Source organism: Dipodomys merriami, unplaced genomic scaffold (genome assembly GCF_024711535.1).
Source record: "Dipodomys merriami isolate MVZ:Mamm:240054 unplaced genomic scaffold, mDipMer1.0.p SCAF_36, whole genome shotgun sequence".
In the NCBI taxonomy this organism is placed as follows: Eukaryota; Metazoa; Chordata; class Mammalia; order Rodentia; family Heteromyidae; genus Dipodomys; species Dipodomys merriami.
Window position 1 is genome coordinate 359,855 of NW_027205159.1, and position 15,567 is coordinate 375,421.

Here is a 15,567-nt window from a genome sequence, read left to right on the forward strand (position 1 = left end):
GATTACAGGCATGAGCCACCAGCGCCCACAAAAAGGTATCATTTTTAACTAAAGTAACTCTAGAAATTAAACTTAGAAGGAATACATTTGCTTTAGGGACTAGATTACAGGAAACATTACAGGACATTTAAATTTCTTTTTTCTTTTCTTTACTTTTTTGTCAGTCATGGGGCTTGAACTGGGCCTGGGCAAGGTCCCCAAGCTCTTCAGCTCAAGGAGAGAGCTCTATCACTGGAGTCACAGCACAACTTCTGGTTTTCTGCTGGAGATGAGAGTCCCATGGACTTTCCTGCCTGGGCTGTCTTTGAATTCTGATCCTCACATCTCAGCCTCCTAAGTAGCTAGGATTACAGGCGTGAGCCTCTGGCACCCAGCTTAATTTTCTTTTTTTCTAAATACAACAATTTATTATGTTATTATTAAGTTTTAAAAATTTATTAATTGTTTATGTAAGGTGATATACAGAGGAGTTACAGTTACGTAAGTCAGACAGAGTTCATTTCTTTTTAAACAATGTCACTCCTTTCCCCACGCTCTTCCAGTTTTGCCCTTCCATCCCCAACCACAAATTGTACAGTTAATTTTCAACCTAGGTTCTAGTGAGTATCACTGCTGCATTTGTTCATCCTTTGTCCTACCATTTCTGTGCCCCCTATCCTCCCCAAAACAGGTAAATGAAGAAACAAGACAAAAGGAAATGAAAACAAAAAGAGCAATGAAGAAAAAAAAAAAAACCAAACAAACCTCTTGTTTCTATTTCCTGGAGTTTGTTTCAATAAATATTATTTTATATGGTCAGCTGAACATAGTATTGCACCTATCTGATTCTTTCCTAAGACTGTCTTCCTCTGGTCTTACTCTATTATCTTGTAATAAAGTTTTAAAAATATAAATTCTATATATTTCAGTTTCCCAAGTATTTCTTTATTCACACATATATCACAATTTCTAGTTGTGGATTCCCAAATACAATAACCATGAAATAGTGAAGAGATAAATATTTCGGGACTGGGGGAGTGGCAAGTGGTGGAACTCCTGCCTAACTCAGGGAGGTTCTGAGTTAAAACCCCAATACTGCCAAAAAAAAAAATGGTATGTGTGTGTGTTTATAAAATAATTCTAAATATAAAACAATTCTAAAAAAAGTGTTAAAATATTCACTTTCTAAGAGACTGAGAGAGGGATTGTTAATGGATAAAGGGCAAGTGGATAGGAAAAGGAATTATCTTTCATACTCTATAGCACCCTATGGTGCTATAACAGCAAACAGCTATCAGTTGGCAATAACTGATTGGATATTTCAAAAGAGCTAGCAGAGGACTGTGAATTTTTCTATAACAGATAAATGATAACATGCCTGAGGTAACACAGAAGACAATTAATCTCATCTTTCACTGTACAATGCAAGCATGTACTGAAATGTCATACTATGCCTATAAATCTGTACAATTACTACATGTCAAAACAAAAATAGAATGTTGAAGTATTTTATTTCTACGAGGAACAAAATCACAATATTCATGGCTGTATGGCTTATGGCTTTTTAGAATTTTAAAAAATTTTTGTGGTAACTGGAACTCTGGTCCTTTTGCATGCTAGGCAGGCACCCTACCACTGAGTCATACCCCCAGAATACACTGTGGGATTTTTGTTGTTGTTTGTTTTGGTCAGTTGTGGTACTTAAACTCAGGGCTTGGGGTGCTGACTCTGAGCTCTTTTGCTCAAGACTAGTGCTCTATCACTTGAGCCACAGCTTCACATCTGGCTTTTTTGGTAGTTTATTGGAGATAAGAGTCTCATGGATTTTTCTGTATGGGCTGGCTTTGAACTTTGCTTCTCAACTCTCAGCCTCCTGAGCAGCTAGGATTATAGATGTGAGCTATTGGTGCCTGGCTGGTGGTTTTTTTTTTTTCTTTGTTTTAAGACAACTCTATTGAGGTTATTACTGATATACAATAATTAATGTGAGCCATCGCCATCAGTATCCAGCCTTACAACAGTTTTTTTTTTAAAAAACATATACATATGATGGACATTTAGTTTTTTTTCCAGTGTTTGGCACTAGAGATAAAGTTCCTAAGGACTTCACTACAGATAGGCATTTTCAGTAAATACTAGGGAACAGAATGGATCATATGAAACTTTCCTTTAAGATCAGGTAACTTTAACTTTTGAAAAGAATGCTTTCATTAACTTACTTTAACTTGGGGTGTAGAGATTTTTAACACAAGAAGTCCTCCAAAAGTGAATAGATAAGGACAAAAACAAGAAAAACTACAAAGCAATAAAATAAAAAAAAGAAAAAAAGAAAAACTACAAAGCTTTAGTATAAGCTTAAAGTACTTTTGTTCTGTTTTTCTGTATGCATGTGTTGCTGAAACAAAGTAGAGCATTTTGCAAATAATTCTGAGCTAAGATTTGTCTGAGAACTACTTGCTGAGAACTACTGAGAACTAGGTTTATTCTTAGAGAATGCTTATTGTAAAATCACAATAATTGATACGGGAAAGGAATATTTTTTTTTTTCTGAAAAAAAAAAAAGAAATAAGAAAAACCCCAGCAACATAACAATGTAACACAGCACATATGTGTCACTGGATCTTTATCAAGAAAACAAGCACAATGTTTGGAAACAGAAAATTACTTTGATGATGAGGAAAATCAGTATGGAGACAAAAACTAAATTATGAAATCAAAATGAAAGATGACATTACCATGAGGAACCGTTGTCACATTCTCGATATTTAGACTAAGACTATTTGTCCTAATTTAGCATAATCTAGATAAAAGGAAAAGCCAACATCATACAAAATACAATTCACATAAAAAGACCCCACCAAAAAAATGTTTACTCGTGTGCCCACATATATGCCTACAAATGACATATATGCCCAAAAGACAGACAGCCTGAAAAGACACAGAAGATATGAATGGTAACCAGGAGAAAGGGCTTGGAATTGTAGACATATAGTCTACACAATAGCTATCAACTACTTGCAGTCATTTAAATTAAAAAAGACATTAAGTGTTTAATGCTTTGGCCACCATAGGTACCAATTCAAGTGCACAATGGACATAAACAGCTGATGATTACTATACTGGGCAGAATAGATGTAGAATTTTCTTATCATCATAGGAAGTGATGAACATCATTGGATTACGTTGGATAGCAGAACTGTAAAGTAGAAAGGTGAGGGAACTTCTTTCTGCTTCACCCATGTATGAACTATTCAATGTTGAATTGTCAGGAATAATCATGTTTGTTTTATATAAAGAATAAATCAGATGCATTTTCTTAAATTTGAGGACAAATGACAAATTTTAAGGTATTATAGAACTACCAGGTGTAGAGTAGATTCCCAGATAAACTATCTATATTGTTCCTTCGAATGCAACCTTGGTTTCCCCTTTGCTCTCCTGTGAAGTGGGTACCATGGTAAATCTTGAATTAAATACTACAAAACTCTGTCTGTCTGTCTCTCTCACACACACATTTAAACAACTATCGATTGTTAAGCATGAGCCAAGTCTCATGAGCCAAGTCTCATAAGCTCCATCCTCCCATGATGAAGGAGTAAGCTTCCTTAAATATTCTGTAGCTTCCCTAGTACAGCAGTGTGAGGCAACTTATATACCAAGGTCTGGCAGAATGAGAGGACTTTTGTTATTTTTTCATTAACAGCAGTTAAGGAAAAAAAAAGCCGAAAGAATTTCTTAAGTATAGGTCTATGAAACAGTTAACCAGAACAGGGAAAATTCACAATGATGTAGTAGTAGCAAAAGGACATAAATGATGATGATGATATAGGCAAGAGAAAAATGTTTTCACTAGAAAAACAGGACACAAAAGCATTGTCCTCTCTTGTGATGAAGGTATCAAACTAAGTTAAAACTGGACCAGAGTGCTTTCCTTAGAAGCTATCCTCCTTCAACATCAGTCAAGTCTCAGAGAAAGACTGTTCTTCTTGCTACTTTAATTTAAATTTCTAAGCATTTTACTATTCATACTTGGAAAATCTCCCTATCTTCCTTCCTCTTCATTTCCCATTTCTTTTTTTTTTTATTGTGAAAATACTGTACAGAGGGGTTACAATTATATGGGCAAGATAATGAGTACATTTTAATGAGTACATTTCTTATCAAGCATTGTAGTCTCCTCCTTTGTTTCCCCTTCCCATCCCTTCCCATCCTCCCCCCCCCACCAAAGTTGTACAGTTCGTTTTCAACATAACGACTTGTACATCTCATTGTTGCAATGGGTCCACCTGTATCCCTATTTAAACGATTTGTTTTTCCCTTCCCCTCCAAAAATTATACTGACATCAAATACAGTGAAAGCAGGGGTTATATCGTGGGGAAGGGACATACAAAGCAACAAAGAAATCATCTTATAAATGTGTTAGAAACAATTGCATGAAAGAAAAAAAAACATTTGAATACATATCTTAGGGTTCATTTCCTTTTTCCCTCCCTCCCTCCCTCCCTCCCTTCCTTCCTTCTCTTCCTCCTTTCTTCCTTCCTCCCTTTTCTTTTCTTTTTGTGCCTGTACTGGGGCTTAAACTCAGAGCTTCAAGCTCTCAATTGGCTTTTTTGCTACGTAAGTCAGGTAAAGAATACATTTCTTTTTGGACATCATCCCTTCCTACTCTCTCTCTCTCTCCCAGTTTTTCCCTCCTATCTCCACTCACAAATTGTATAGTTCATTTTCAAAATAGTGTACAATGAGTACCACTGCTGCATTTGTTCACTCTTTGTCCTTCCATTTCTATACTGCCCACTTACCCTCCAGAAGACAGATAAAGAACAAATAGAACAAAAAGAAAAGAAAATAACAATAGCAAAAAACCCCAAAACCCTCATTTCCATTTCCTGGAGTTTGTTTTGATAAATACACATAAACATTGTGCCTATGTGTTCCTCTCCTAAGAGTATCCTCCTTTGGTCTCACTGTGTATGAATACCTACAGTCCTTCATAATTTATCATTTCTAGTATATTTTAAATATAGCTTCTGCATGTGGGAGAAAATGAGTCGTTTGTATCTCTGGGCTTGGCTTAGCTCACTTAACATGATTTACTCTAGGTCCATCCATTTCCCTGCAAATGACATATTATTATTCTATTTAATGGCTGTGTAAAATTCCATTGCTTATAGGTACATTTTTTTGGATTCACTCATCTACAGTGGGGCTGCCTCTGGGCTGTTTCTATAACTTGTGAATAGTACAACAAAGCACATGGATGTGCATGTGTCTTTCTGATATACTGGCTTGTGGTGTTCTGGGTAGATGTCCAGGACTGTTATTGTAGAGAAGAGCCATGTTTAGTTTTTTTTTTTGATGAAACTCCAGACTGCTGTCCAGAATGTCTGTACGAATTCCATTCCCACCAACATGCAATAGGGTTCCTTTCTCCCCACATTCCTGCCAACATTTGTTGTTTGAATTCACAATATTGGCCAATCTAACTGGCATGAGATGGAATCTCAGATTGTTTTTGATTTGCATTTCCTTTATGGCCAATAAGTTGCACAGAAAGTATTAACCTCTTACATCTATAAGACCTCATTATTTTAAAGTTTTATAACAAGTTGAGATTTTATGTTAGGCATTAATGGATTAACCCGCTTCATAAACTCACCTGTAAAGGCTCACTGTGAGGGTTGTGTATGTTTATTATGGGTGAGAAACTGCTATTCACAGGGACTCTGGCTCCAAGGAATGGCCTCAATCGATAAGGATTTGGAACCCCAACACCAAATACCTGTTTAAAATAAGAAACAAGTGCCACATTAGTTGCATTTTGTGAGACTGCCTGATCTAGTAAAACTAACAAATCTAATTTTGATGCAAAAAATGTTACCAAATATCACCTACGAACTAGATTGGGCCACATATTTGATTTGTTTTATATATGAGCATTTGGAATTATTGCTACAATATATTGCAACTTGAAATGATAGCAGTCCCTCATGAAATGATGGAACATACAGAAAGAAAAAAATCAGAGTTAAAAGATTTCCTTATACCAATTATGAAAACAAGGATTCATGGCTCAGATAACGCTGAAACATCAAGCCCAACTCTGGGTCATGCCCACAGTGGAAAGCTCAAGGCTGACTAAACAGAGTGACTAAACAGAGTGAGCCAGTTATTCAAATGACAAGTTTATTAAGTGTCTATGATGTGCTAGGCAAAGCATATAAGAAGCATGTAATTTAATAGTAAACAATATAAATAAGGCGCCTAGTTTCCCGAAACTTACATTCTAGTATTGGGACAAACTAGGTATCAACTAAAAGATTAAAAGAGATTGCTGATGACAGTTGTCACAGTACAATCCAGTAAGAGGTGACTGTGGCTAGGAAGAGAGCAGTAGGAGTGAAGAGGAAAAAAAAAAGCAAATAGACCTGAGATACACCCCCAAGGAAGACTTAGAGAAGGATTTTACACACACACACACACACACGCACATGCACGCACGCACGCACGCATGCACGCACGCACGCGGACATGGTAAAGACAAAACAGGTGGCCATTAAGGCTCATGAGAACAAACTAAGCATGACCCTCACACAGTCTAGATTCACTGTAACTACTAGGGTCTGTTGAGGAATACCTCATACACCTCTATTCCTGTAACAGTCTTTTTGTTTTCTCAACAAGTATATGCTAACTGGATGTCATCTAGACCTAGAAGTACAACTCAGTGGTAGAACATTTGCTTAGTTGACATGAGACTCTAGGTTTGATTCTAGCACCTCAAAACACAATGCAAAACATATTTTAAGATCATTTGTTCATTAGTGTGAACTGAATAAGTAGATTTATAGTGAACATAAAAATATTCTAAGTCTAAACTCTTCTAACATTTTCTATTATCCCCAAAGTTTCTGAAGTAAGCTCTTAAAAGGCTGTCATAAAAGTGTAAAATAAATAAAAGTTCTAAATCTGGTTCTTACCTGGTAAGTAAATACCCCATGATTAGATGTGTTAATAAATAAAGTATTTTCTACATTTCCTACTACTCTTGCAAGAAAAACTACATCAAATGATGTATTTCCTCCTGGAAGAATTTTCTGAAAAAGAAAAGGAATACAGTTAAATTGGTAACGACAACAACAACAACAACAACAAAATCACTACTGTCTACAGTAAAGTTCTCTAAAACAAATACCTTAGAATCATTTTAAGAAACTAGGTTATTTCTTTTAAAGACTTAAGCCTTAAGTTAACCAAACTATTGTGTAGTGGAATACTATTATGCAAATGATAAAATATTATTGTCATATTCAATGTTTATAGTATTTCTGCCCATTATCAGCCTAAAGCCCTGTACAACAGACAGTTCCTGTGGACTCTGTTTACTTAGTAGCCACTGGGCTGGAACACAGCTTCTAATTATAGACAGTTCCATGATCAGACAATCCGGGAGAACCTGGGCAGGAGCTGGACCTTCCATGTAGATGTACTAAGCAGCAGCTTATATTTTTCTGAGAATAAATTCAGGCCTCAATTCTTCCACCTCTGCCATTTATCTACACACGTATAAAATGTTCCTATAACTCAAGTTACAAAAGAAGGCTAGGCAAGTACGTATAAGGCACTTACTTCTATTTTCTTATGCAGATTAAGAATACTACAGTCAGTAAACTAAACAGCCCTACTGCACAATACGGAAGGGTTGTTTTATAACTAGACAAACTTCAATTCTGCCTGCAATTAAGCCTTAAAATGCATTTAAGTTTGTCAAGCCATAAACCTCTCTTATCTCTGTGGCTAGAACTCTTAAAATGCTACCCAAATGATAAATTAAAGCATATAGAATACAGCATTTAGACTTTTTCATCTTAGGATGAAGTGAGAAGAAACATTTCTCATGCATTATTGGCGACAAAAAGCAAAAAATAAGATAAATGAAACTTTCTTAAACTTATCATACAGATAATCAACTAGCCAAAAATCTAAGGAAAACAAAACACTTCCAAGACAGAAAGTTAGCACTAGCTGAGTAAAGTCTCTGTTGTTCAAAGATAAATCCAAATTGCCTAGTACTTAATATATATTTGTTAAATTAGCAAGTTTCTTATTTCTGTACTGGCAGCAAAACTTTTTAATTTCTATTTTCTTACGTGTTACACATTGTAGAAGTAGTAAGTGCTTGTTGCACTTTAATAATACAGTACAAAGATGTGTGAAAAAAGTAATATCCTCAAACCTTTTTGCTTCTTAGGTCAGCCAGTTAATCTAGTATATCTAATTGTAACTTACTCGGGCTCTTATTAATATTCCCAAATCCACACAGATTTTTGTATTCTATAAAAATGACATTACATTCTGCTCTGCAATGTGCTTTACTTATATAACATCTATAGTGCGTTTTTTTTTTTTTTTGGTTGGTTGTGGGGCTTGAACTCTGGGCCTGGGTGCTGTCCCTGAGCTCTTCAGGTCAATGCAAGCACTCTACCACCTGAGCCAAGGCACCACTTCCGGTTTTCTGGTGGTTAATTGGAAATAAGAATCTCACAGACTTTTCTGCCTGGGCTGGCTTTGAACTGTGATCCTCAGATCTTTGCCTCCTGAGTAGCTAGGACTACAGGCATGAGCCACCAGCACTCAGCTATAGTGCATAATATTCCATATAAACAGATAAGAATTATTTCAGTCTATTTATTATCCGTACAATAACATGCATTGATAAGAGTTTAAACTAAAACAGAATATATGTCTGGGCACCTGTAGCTAATCAAAAATAAAAATATCCACAAGTGACCTTCAATTTATGAGTGTTATTCTAATGATATGAATATAAGTAGAATGAAACATTTAAATTTCAGCCATGGACTGAAATAAAGTTTTTCTTAATTTTAGTTTGTAAATTTAATCAAAACGTTCTAAATAAAAAAAAACACAGAAATTACCTCCTTTCTTTACCATGTGTGTAAGGTATCTCATTTCCACAATTAAAACAGTACAATTTTAACTATATACGTCTATTAACTATAGCTATTAAGAACTTGTTTTATTGTTTTATCAATCCTGGGGCTTGAACTCAGGGCCTTAGCGCTGTCCCAGAACTGCTTTTAGCTCAAGGTTAGCACTCTACCACTTGAGCCATGGCGCCACTTTGGGCTTTTTCTGTTTATGTGGTGCTGAGGAATTGAACCCATGGCCTCATGCATGCAAGGCAAGCACTCTACCACTGAGCCATCTTTCCTGCTCAAGAATTTGTATTCTTTAATGCAAAACAAATATTGACCATTTTATGGTCAATATACAATCTAGCTATGAAAGAGGAATAGGCTTAAGTTGCAGCTTAACATTATATAACTCTAATTACAATTGGATAACATTTAATTACTAGTTAACTGTGAATAAATATGTAAACACAAAAAACTATATAGAGAGAAATAAAATGTTACACGACTGTATTTTCTACATCTCTTATTATTTCTGTCTTGATTTCAGGTGGTATTAAAGTCAAAACTTTAGCAAGAGAATTGTATGTATTAAAATATAGTGATATAACACTTTTCATTTTAAATACAAATCATACTTTTCTGTATTTCCCACTGGCTCTTTAATGTAGAAATTATAAGTTAATAGTCAAGAAGTTCATGAGTTATAGGTAATGTTTTATTATTAAATAATATCTGTCTGGGGATTTCTAAGGACTATAGAGATAGAATTAAAATGAATATACAGAAAAGTTTTGCTCTCCTGGACATGAGTAACATTTATCATTTTCCCTCAAAGACTCATAGGTGGCGTAAAACCAAAGTGGAAGGGAAATCATTCTTTCCCTCTTCCTTCTCCACTTCTTAAGCTTCTGAACTCAGTGTCTTACTATAGGAAAAGATGGATAGCATAAGGTTGAAAAAAAAAAAGCAAGGTTATCTTCTTTATAGACTAAAATCTAGATGTAGATCTTGATAGGTTTAATTATTTTCACTGCTTAAGTCTACCTACTAACAGCAGGAACCCGATTATTAACTTTTGATTACATATACATTTACTTGTTAAAATATTTTCAGAAATATTACTCTGCAAAAAGTCCTTCTATAAAATAGGTCCCTAAGAGAACCTAGTCCAGATAAGTCAAATGGGTGGTCTTTAGTTTATGTTGTTTGGTTCACACCGTCTTTTAAAAACTGAATCAATTTTCAATGTGTAAAAATTATGAGATACAGAAATTTCTTATCCCTGAATCTTCTTGAAAACTCAAGAGCTACACAAAGGCCTATATTCCCACAAGGCAGTTGCTAACGGAAGCCAAGTGGGGCTGATCCTTTTTGATGAGCCACAAGCTCTCTAGAGTACCCCTCATTTCAATGTTTATCCAGCCCAGCAAGGTACTTGCAACTCTTGTTTTAGTCTCTGTATTACAAAAGCAGTGAAAACCCTGGCCATTAATCCAGATGAAGGCTGTTGTGTTTAGAAACACCATCATTTGAATTAGCAAAGTAAGTTAAAAGGGGAAAAAATGTATAGTTGGGTCCTGAGCTAGTTTTGCATTGTTTCCATTTTTGCTTGCCCAACATGTTTGCACACTGTAATAACTGAAAGCTAGGGGGTTCCATTGATACCTGATGGTATATCTCTCTATATAGTTGTAATGTATACCATTTTCTGCAGCATAATATTATACATATCACAGGCAGGCTGATAGAACACTAGACTTTCACCTTGACGATTGTGAAAAAGTGCACAACTGGGGCAAACCTCTTGGGGCTCAGCTCTTCATTTTTGTGTACGTAGATTTCTTTCAACATTAGAGTTCTTATATGTGAGATGACTGGCACATGTACAATAGCTGAAAAAATATCTTTTAGGTAACAAGAAAAATAACTAAAAGGAAAGTATTTTAAGCATATTTAGAAAGGTGATGTTTTCCCTAAGTTCTACAAAACAACTGATATTTTTTTATTATCCAAAGCAATATGCTGATTCTGATACTCTTACAAAATACTAGTTTTTTGGTGGCACTCAAATTTGAACTCAGGGCCTCATACTTGCTAAGCTGGTGCTCAACTATTTGAGACACACTTTAAGCTAAACATTGTGAAGATGGAAGCTAGTAAAGCTTTCTGCCTGAGCTAGCTTTGAGCCATCCTCCAGATCTACCTGAGTAGCTGGGATTATACGTATATTTATAAAATAAATGTAAAGGAAAAGAGAACCAAAATTCTGTCATCATGTTTTAGTGAAGTTGCTACCTCACAAAAAGATACGATGAAAGCTGGGTGCTGGTGGCTTATGCCTTATAATCCTAGCTACTCAGGAGGCTGAAATTTGAGGATCGCGGTTCAAAGCCAGCCTGGGCAGGAAAGTCTGTGAGACTCTTATCTCCAATTAGCCACCAGAAAACCAAAAGTGGCACTGTGACTCAAGTGGTAGAGTGCTCACCTTGAGCTGAAGAGCTGAGGGACAGTGAGTAGCTAGGCCCAGAGTTCAAGCCCCACGACCAACCAAAAAAAAAAAGATACAATGAAAAAGAACCTGAGCAAGGACAAATGTAAAAACTTAAGAATGATAAAAAATAAATATGGTAGCTAACATTACATATACTTAAAAAGAAGTTTCTCTTTATCACAGTCCTTAAAAGGAGTGAAAACCATGGGGAGATGAAGTTAGTTTAATTCATTTACTTCCCTATGAGAGTTCCTATTTTGTTAATTCTTTTGTGTGTGTGTGTGTGTGTGTGTGTGTGTGTGTGTGTGTGTGTGAGTGTGTGTGAGTGTGTGAGTGTGTGTGAGTGTGTGTGCGCGCGCATGCGTGCGTGCCCGTGTATGCCAGTCTTGGGGCTTGAACTCAGAGGGCACTGTCCTTGAACTTTATTGTTCATGACTAGGACTTTATGGCTTGCGCCACTGTTTTACTTCAACTTTTTGGTGATTAATTAGAGATAAAAGTCTCACCAACTTTACTGCCCCAGCTGGCTTCAAACCTTGATCCTCAAATCTCAGCCTCCAGAGTAGCTAGGATTACAAGCGTGAGCCACTGGTACTTGGCTTATTAATTATTTTTTACTTATTTGGAAACCTATACATTAAAGCTTAATGTATCCTTTGAAAGTAAAAATTGATATCCACTTTAACAAATCTTGCTCAGAGAAAAGTTCTTCCTTAAAAGGAATAACAAGTTCATATACTACCTACAAAAATGACAAGTAAAAACTTAGATGATACTTGTGGTATGTAGAACCCTAAAATGACTTTCAGGAATTCCTGCCTTGAGACTGTGAGTTTGAAAAAGAATTACACCTGTGGGGTGGTTATATATATTTACCATGTCTATGGTAAAAGGACTTTTGCACATGTAATCAAGGTTAGCAATCAGCTTAGAAAAAAAAAAGGAAACCATCTACATGATCCTGAAGCAATTCATGACTTTACTGTTCTGGTGGTACAAGAGGAAACCAGAGAAATGTAAAGTATGAAGGGAAATGAGGAAGGAGCTCAATGGATGTGTCAAGCTGAGAGGTCCTAGCTGATAGATGACAACAAATGGGAATTTCAGTTCTACAATCACAAAGAACTTAATTATGCAAACACTCTGAGTATATATGGAAGTAAAGCTTCCCTCATGGCATCCTAATTTTGGCCTATGATATGATGAACAACTCTCTGGATCTACAACTTACAGACTGTGTGCCTTAAGTGGATATTGTCTTAAACTATCAAGTTTGTGGTAATTTATTATTTGGCAACAGAAAATGAACCCAAGGCTGTAGAACTGCCTATTAAGAAGGAAAAGAAAAACAACTGGCTATAAGAATGCTGCATTTTTCAGTGTTTAAAATTCGGTACTAATTTGTTAGCAAGTTTCATGGTGAGAAAAATGTGTTTAAGGGTATAAGTAGTAATTCTTAAGAAATGGGACAGGACTAGGGTTGTGGCTCAAGGGGTAGAACACTTGCTAAAGCAAGCACAAAGACCTGAGTTCAATCCCTAGTGCCTAGTAGCAGGTTGCAGGAGGGGACAAACTGAAATCTAAGAAACATTCAAACCAGATTCTAATTATAGCAATATGAAGTTATTTAATAATGAAAAATTCCAATTTTTGATTTCAAATTTAGGAGAAATAATTTTAAGCAGAGAAACTTACCCTATTTTGAAAAAATGATGCATGAAAATGTGATGTTGTAGCAGATATTGATACTAAAGTAATAGTTTCTTCAGAACTAGGATTATGTAAGTAGACTTTTTCCATTTTTGGCATTCCAACTGGCCTACAAAAAGCAAAAACAAAATTGTCACAAATACTTCAAAATTTAATTCTGGTTTTTAATTTAATTATTGTTAAAAATTAAACATCAAAATGATTAAATTCACCTTCAAGCATATTCAAATATTTATTGAATTGATTTATATGTAAAATTACACAACATACATTTAGTTACTCAATATGATATGATATATATGCATGGGTGTATATATGATATAAATGTAAGAATATGTATGTACATTCTCCCTCCCTCTCTTTCTCTCTCTCTCCCTCTTCCCTCTGTCTACACCTGTATGTACATAAACACAAATACACACACACACACACACACACACACACACACACACACACACACACACACACACACACACACACACAACCAATAACAAACACTCTTCCCCAGTATGATGTTTCCTAACTCCCTCGGTTTTCACAATGGAAACCTTTCATTTGAGTCAGGCTAGTTGTATCTTCTGAACCAAATTCCCATTTTCACATTCAAAGACAACCTTTTAATAAGGTCATTTCCCACTGCAATCCTTTTAGTCCACACTTAAAATTTTTAAAAATTATTTTTAAGTAGTTGTCCAAAGGAGCTGCCATTTAACAAAGTCGTTTATGAATACAATGTCTTTTTTTTATTGTGAAAATACTGTACAGAGGGGTTACAATTACATGGGCAAGATAATGAGTACATTTCTTATCAGCATTGTAGCCTCCTCCTTTGTTTCCCCTTCCCATCCTTCCCCTGCCCCCCCCACCCAATCCTCCCCGAGCGCCCCCCCAACCAAAGTTGAATACAATATATCTTGATCAATATCACCCCTTTCAACATCTATCTTTCCCTTTCCTTCACTCTCTTAATTTTGTAGGATATCTAATGGATTCTTGATTGCATTCTCCCATTTTTCTCCACACTTCTTGGAATTTTGTGTTTTATATATTTAAGTCCAAGGTTTGTGTAAAAACTTCAAATCCTAAGCAGTGTCAAGGCAGAACCAGAATCATTTTACATTCAAGTACCCTTCGTGCTTTCCCCCTTCCCCTTCAAGAAGTTTTGCGTGTACCTTCTCTTTCCAATCCAGTTTGCCTCTAATTTATGACTTGGCAAAATTGATAAAGCAGTGAACAGCTGCTAATTTTCGCTAGTTTTAGGAGATGAGTCAGGGGTTTTGGCTTCTTTTAAAGATGGTAAATTAGTAAATGCTGGTTTTTCTTGCTATTTCTACCTAATTCCCAATAACAATGCTGGGAAAATTCAAGTTAGAGGGAGATACTGATTCTAATAAATAACCAAAAATGAATGAGAAATACCTGAGGGAGCCAAAGGCTACCTTTAACTGGCAGTGGGTGGAAGTAAGGGGCAAAAGGCAGCCTGAGCTAACAGTAAGAGACTAGGGTGAAGGTAGATTTCCAGACTGTTATATATCTCACTTCCTTCCTTGTTTGCTTAGAAGCATCGAAAGCCTACAATAAGAGCCTGCTTCTTCAACTCAGAAGAGTAGAAAAGTTCACAGGAATAAGGAGGCAATGATTGGAGCCTCAAGAGAAGTGTGCAGCACCAACTCTCCAGAGCTACTCCTTGGCACAGAACACAAGTTTGGGCCACATCCAAACTTTTGACTTTCTAGGAGACTGCCGGAGACATAGACCTAGCTTGCCTGAATCCAGAGGCCACTGAGAACAAAAGTGATGATTTGTACCAACAACACAGGTATATAAGTCATACAGTATACTGGTCCACAAGGTTATAAAGCTAACAGTTACATTAAAAAGAATACTCTAACATTTGTACAATTTTTGTTTTAATATGTTTCAAATATTTCAAACTAAAAAAAAGCCAGGGCAACTTAAAAGACTAACATACTATCGAGAGGTTTGTGCAAATGTAGTACAACTGTAAAGAAAATCTAGAATCGTTAAAAACATTCAAGCCAGGTTTAGTAGTGTACACCTGTAAATCTCAAATACACTGAGGATTCAGTCAAGAGATCCTATGTTTGAATGTAGCCTGGGAAAAGTTGGCAAACCCTGTCTTAAAAACAAACGTGAAGAAATAAAGCAAAACCAAACCAAAAAACCTCCAAAAGGGCTGAGGGCATGGCTCAAGTGGTAGAAAAGCCTAGCATTAGAGTGAGGTCTTGGGTTCAATCCTCAGTGTGCTGGGGGGAAAAAAAGGAAGAAAAAAATTCAAGACAGCGGCTAAAGAAACTGACCAGGGAGTGTTATACATCAGTGTCTGGGTTCTGAGAAGTTTTATTTCTAAGGAGTGTGGTAGATGTACCACTGTATGTGTCTTGTATGTTCATACACAAAAAAATGAAAATAATGTTACCGTAATG

General features: G+C 35.9%; 1 protein-coding gene across 1 annotated transcript in view; it reads right to left on the reverse strand.

Annotated features, from left to right (window-relative positions):
- The window catches only part of Tmem131 (transmembrane protein 131), a 192,035-nt gene that overhangs the window by 75,861 nt on the left and 100,607 nt on the right, over positions 1-15,567 (reverse strand). The window contains exons 5-7 of the mRNA XM_069988476.1: positions 13,106-13,229; positions 6,961-7,077; positions 5,640-5,762 (exon numbers count right to left, since the gene is read on the reverse strand). Coding sequence (XP_069844577.1) covers positions 5,640-5,762; positions 6,961-7,077; positions 13,106-13,229 — 364 coding nt within the window. The remainder of the gene's footprint in view (positions 1-5,639; positions 5,763-6,960; positions 7,078-13,105; positions 13,230-15,567) is intronic.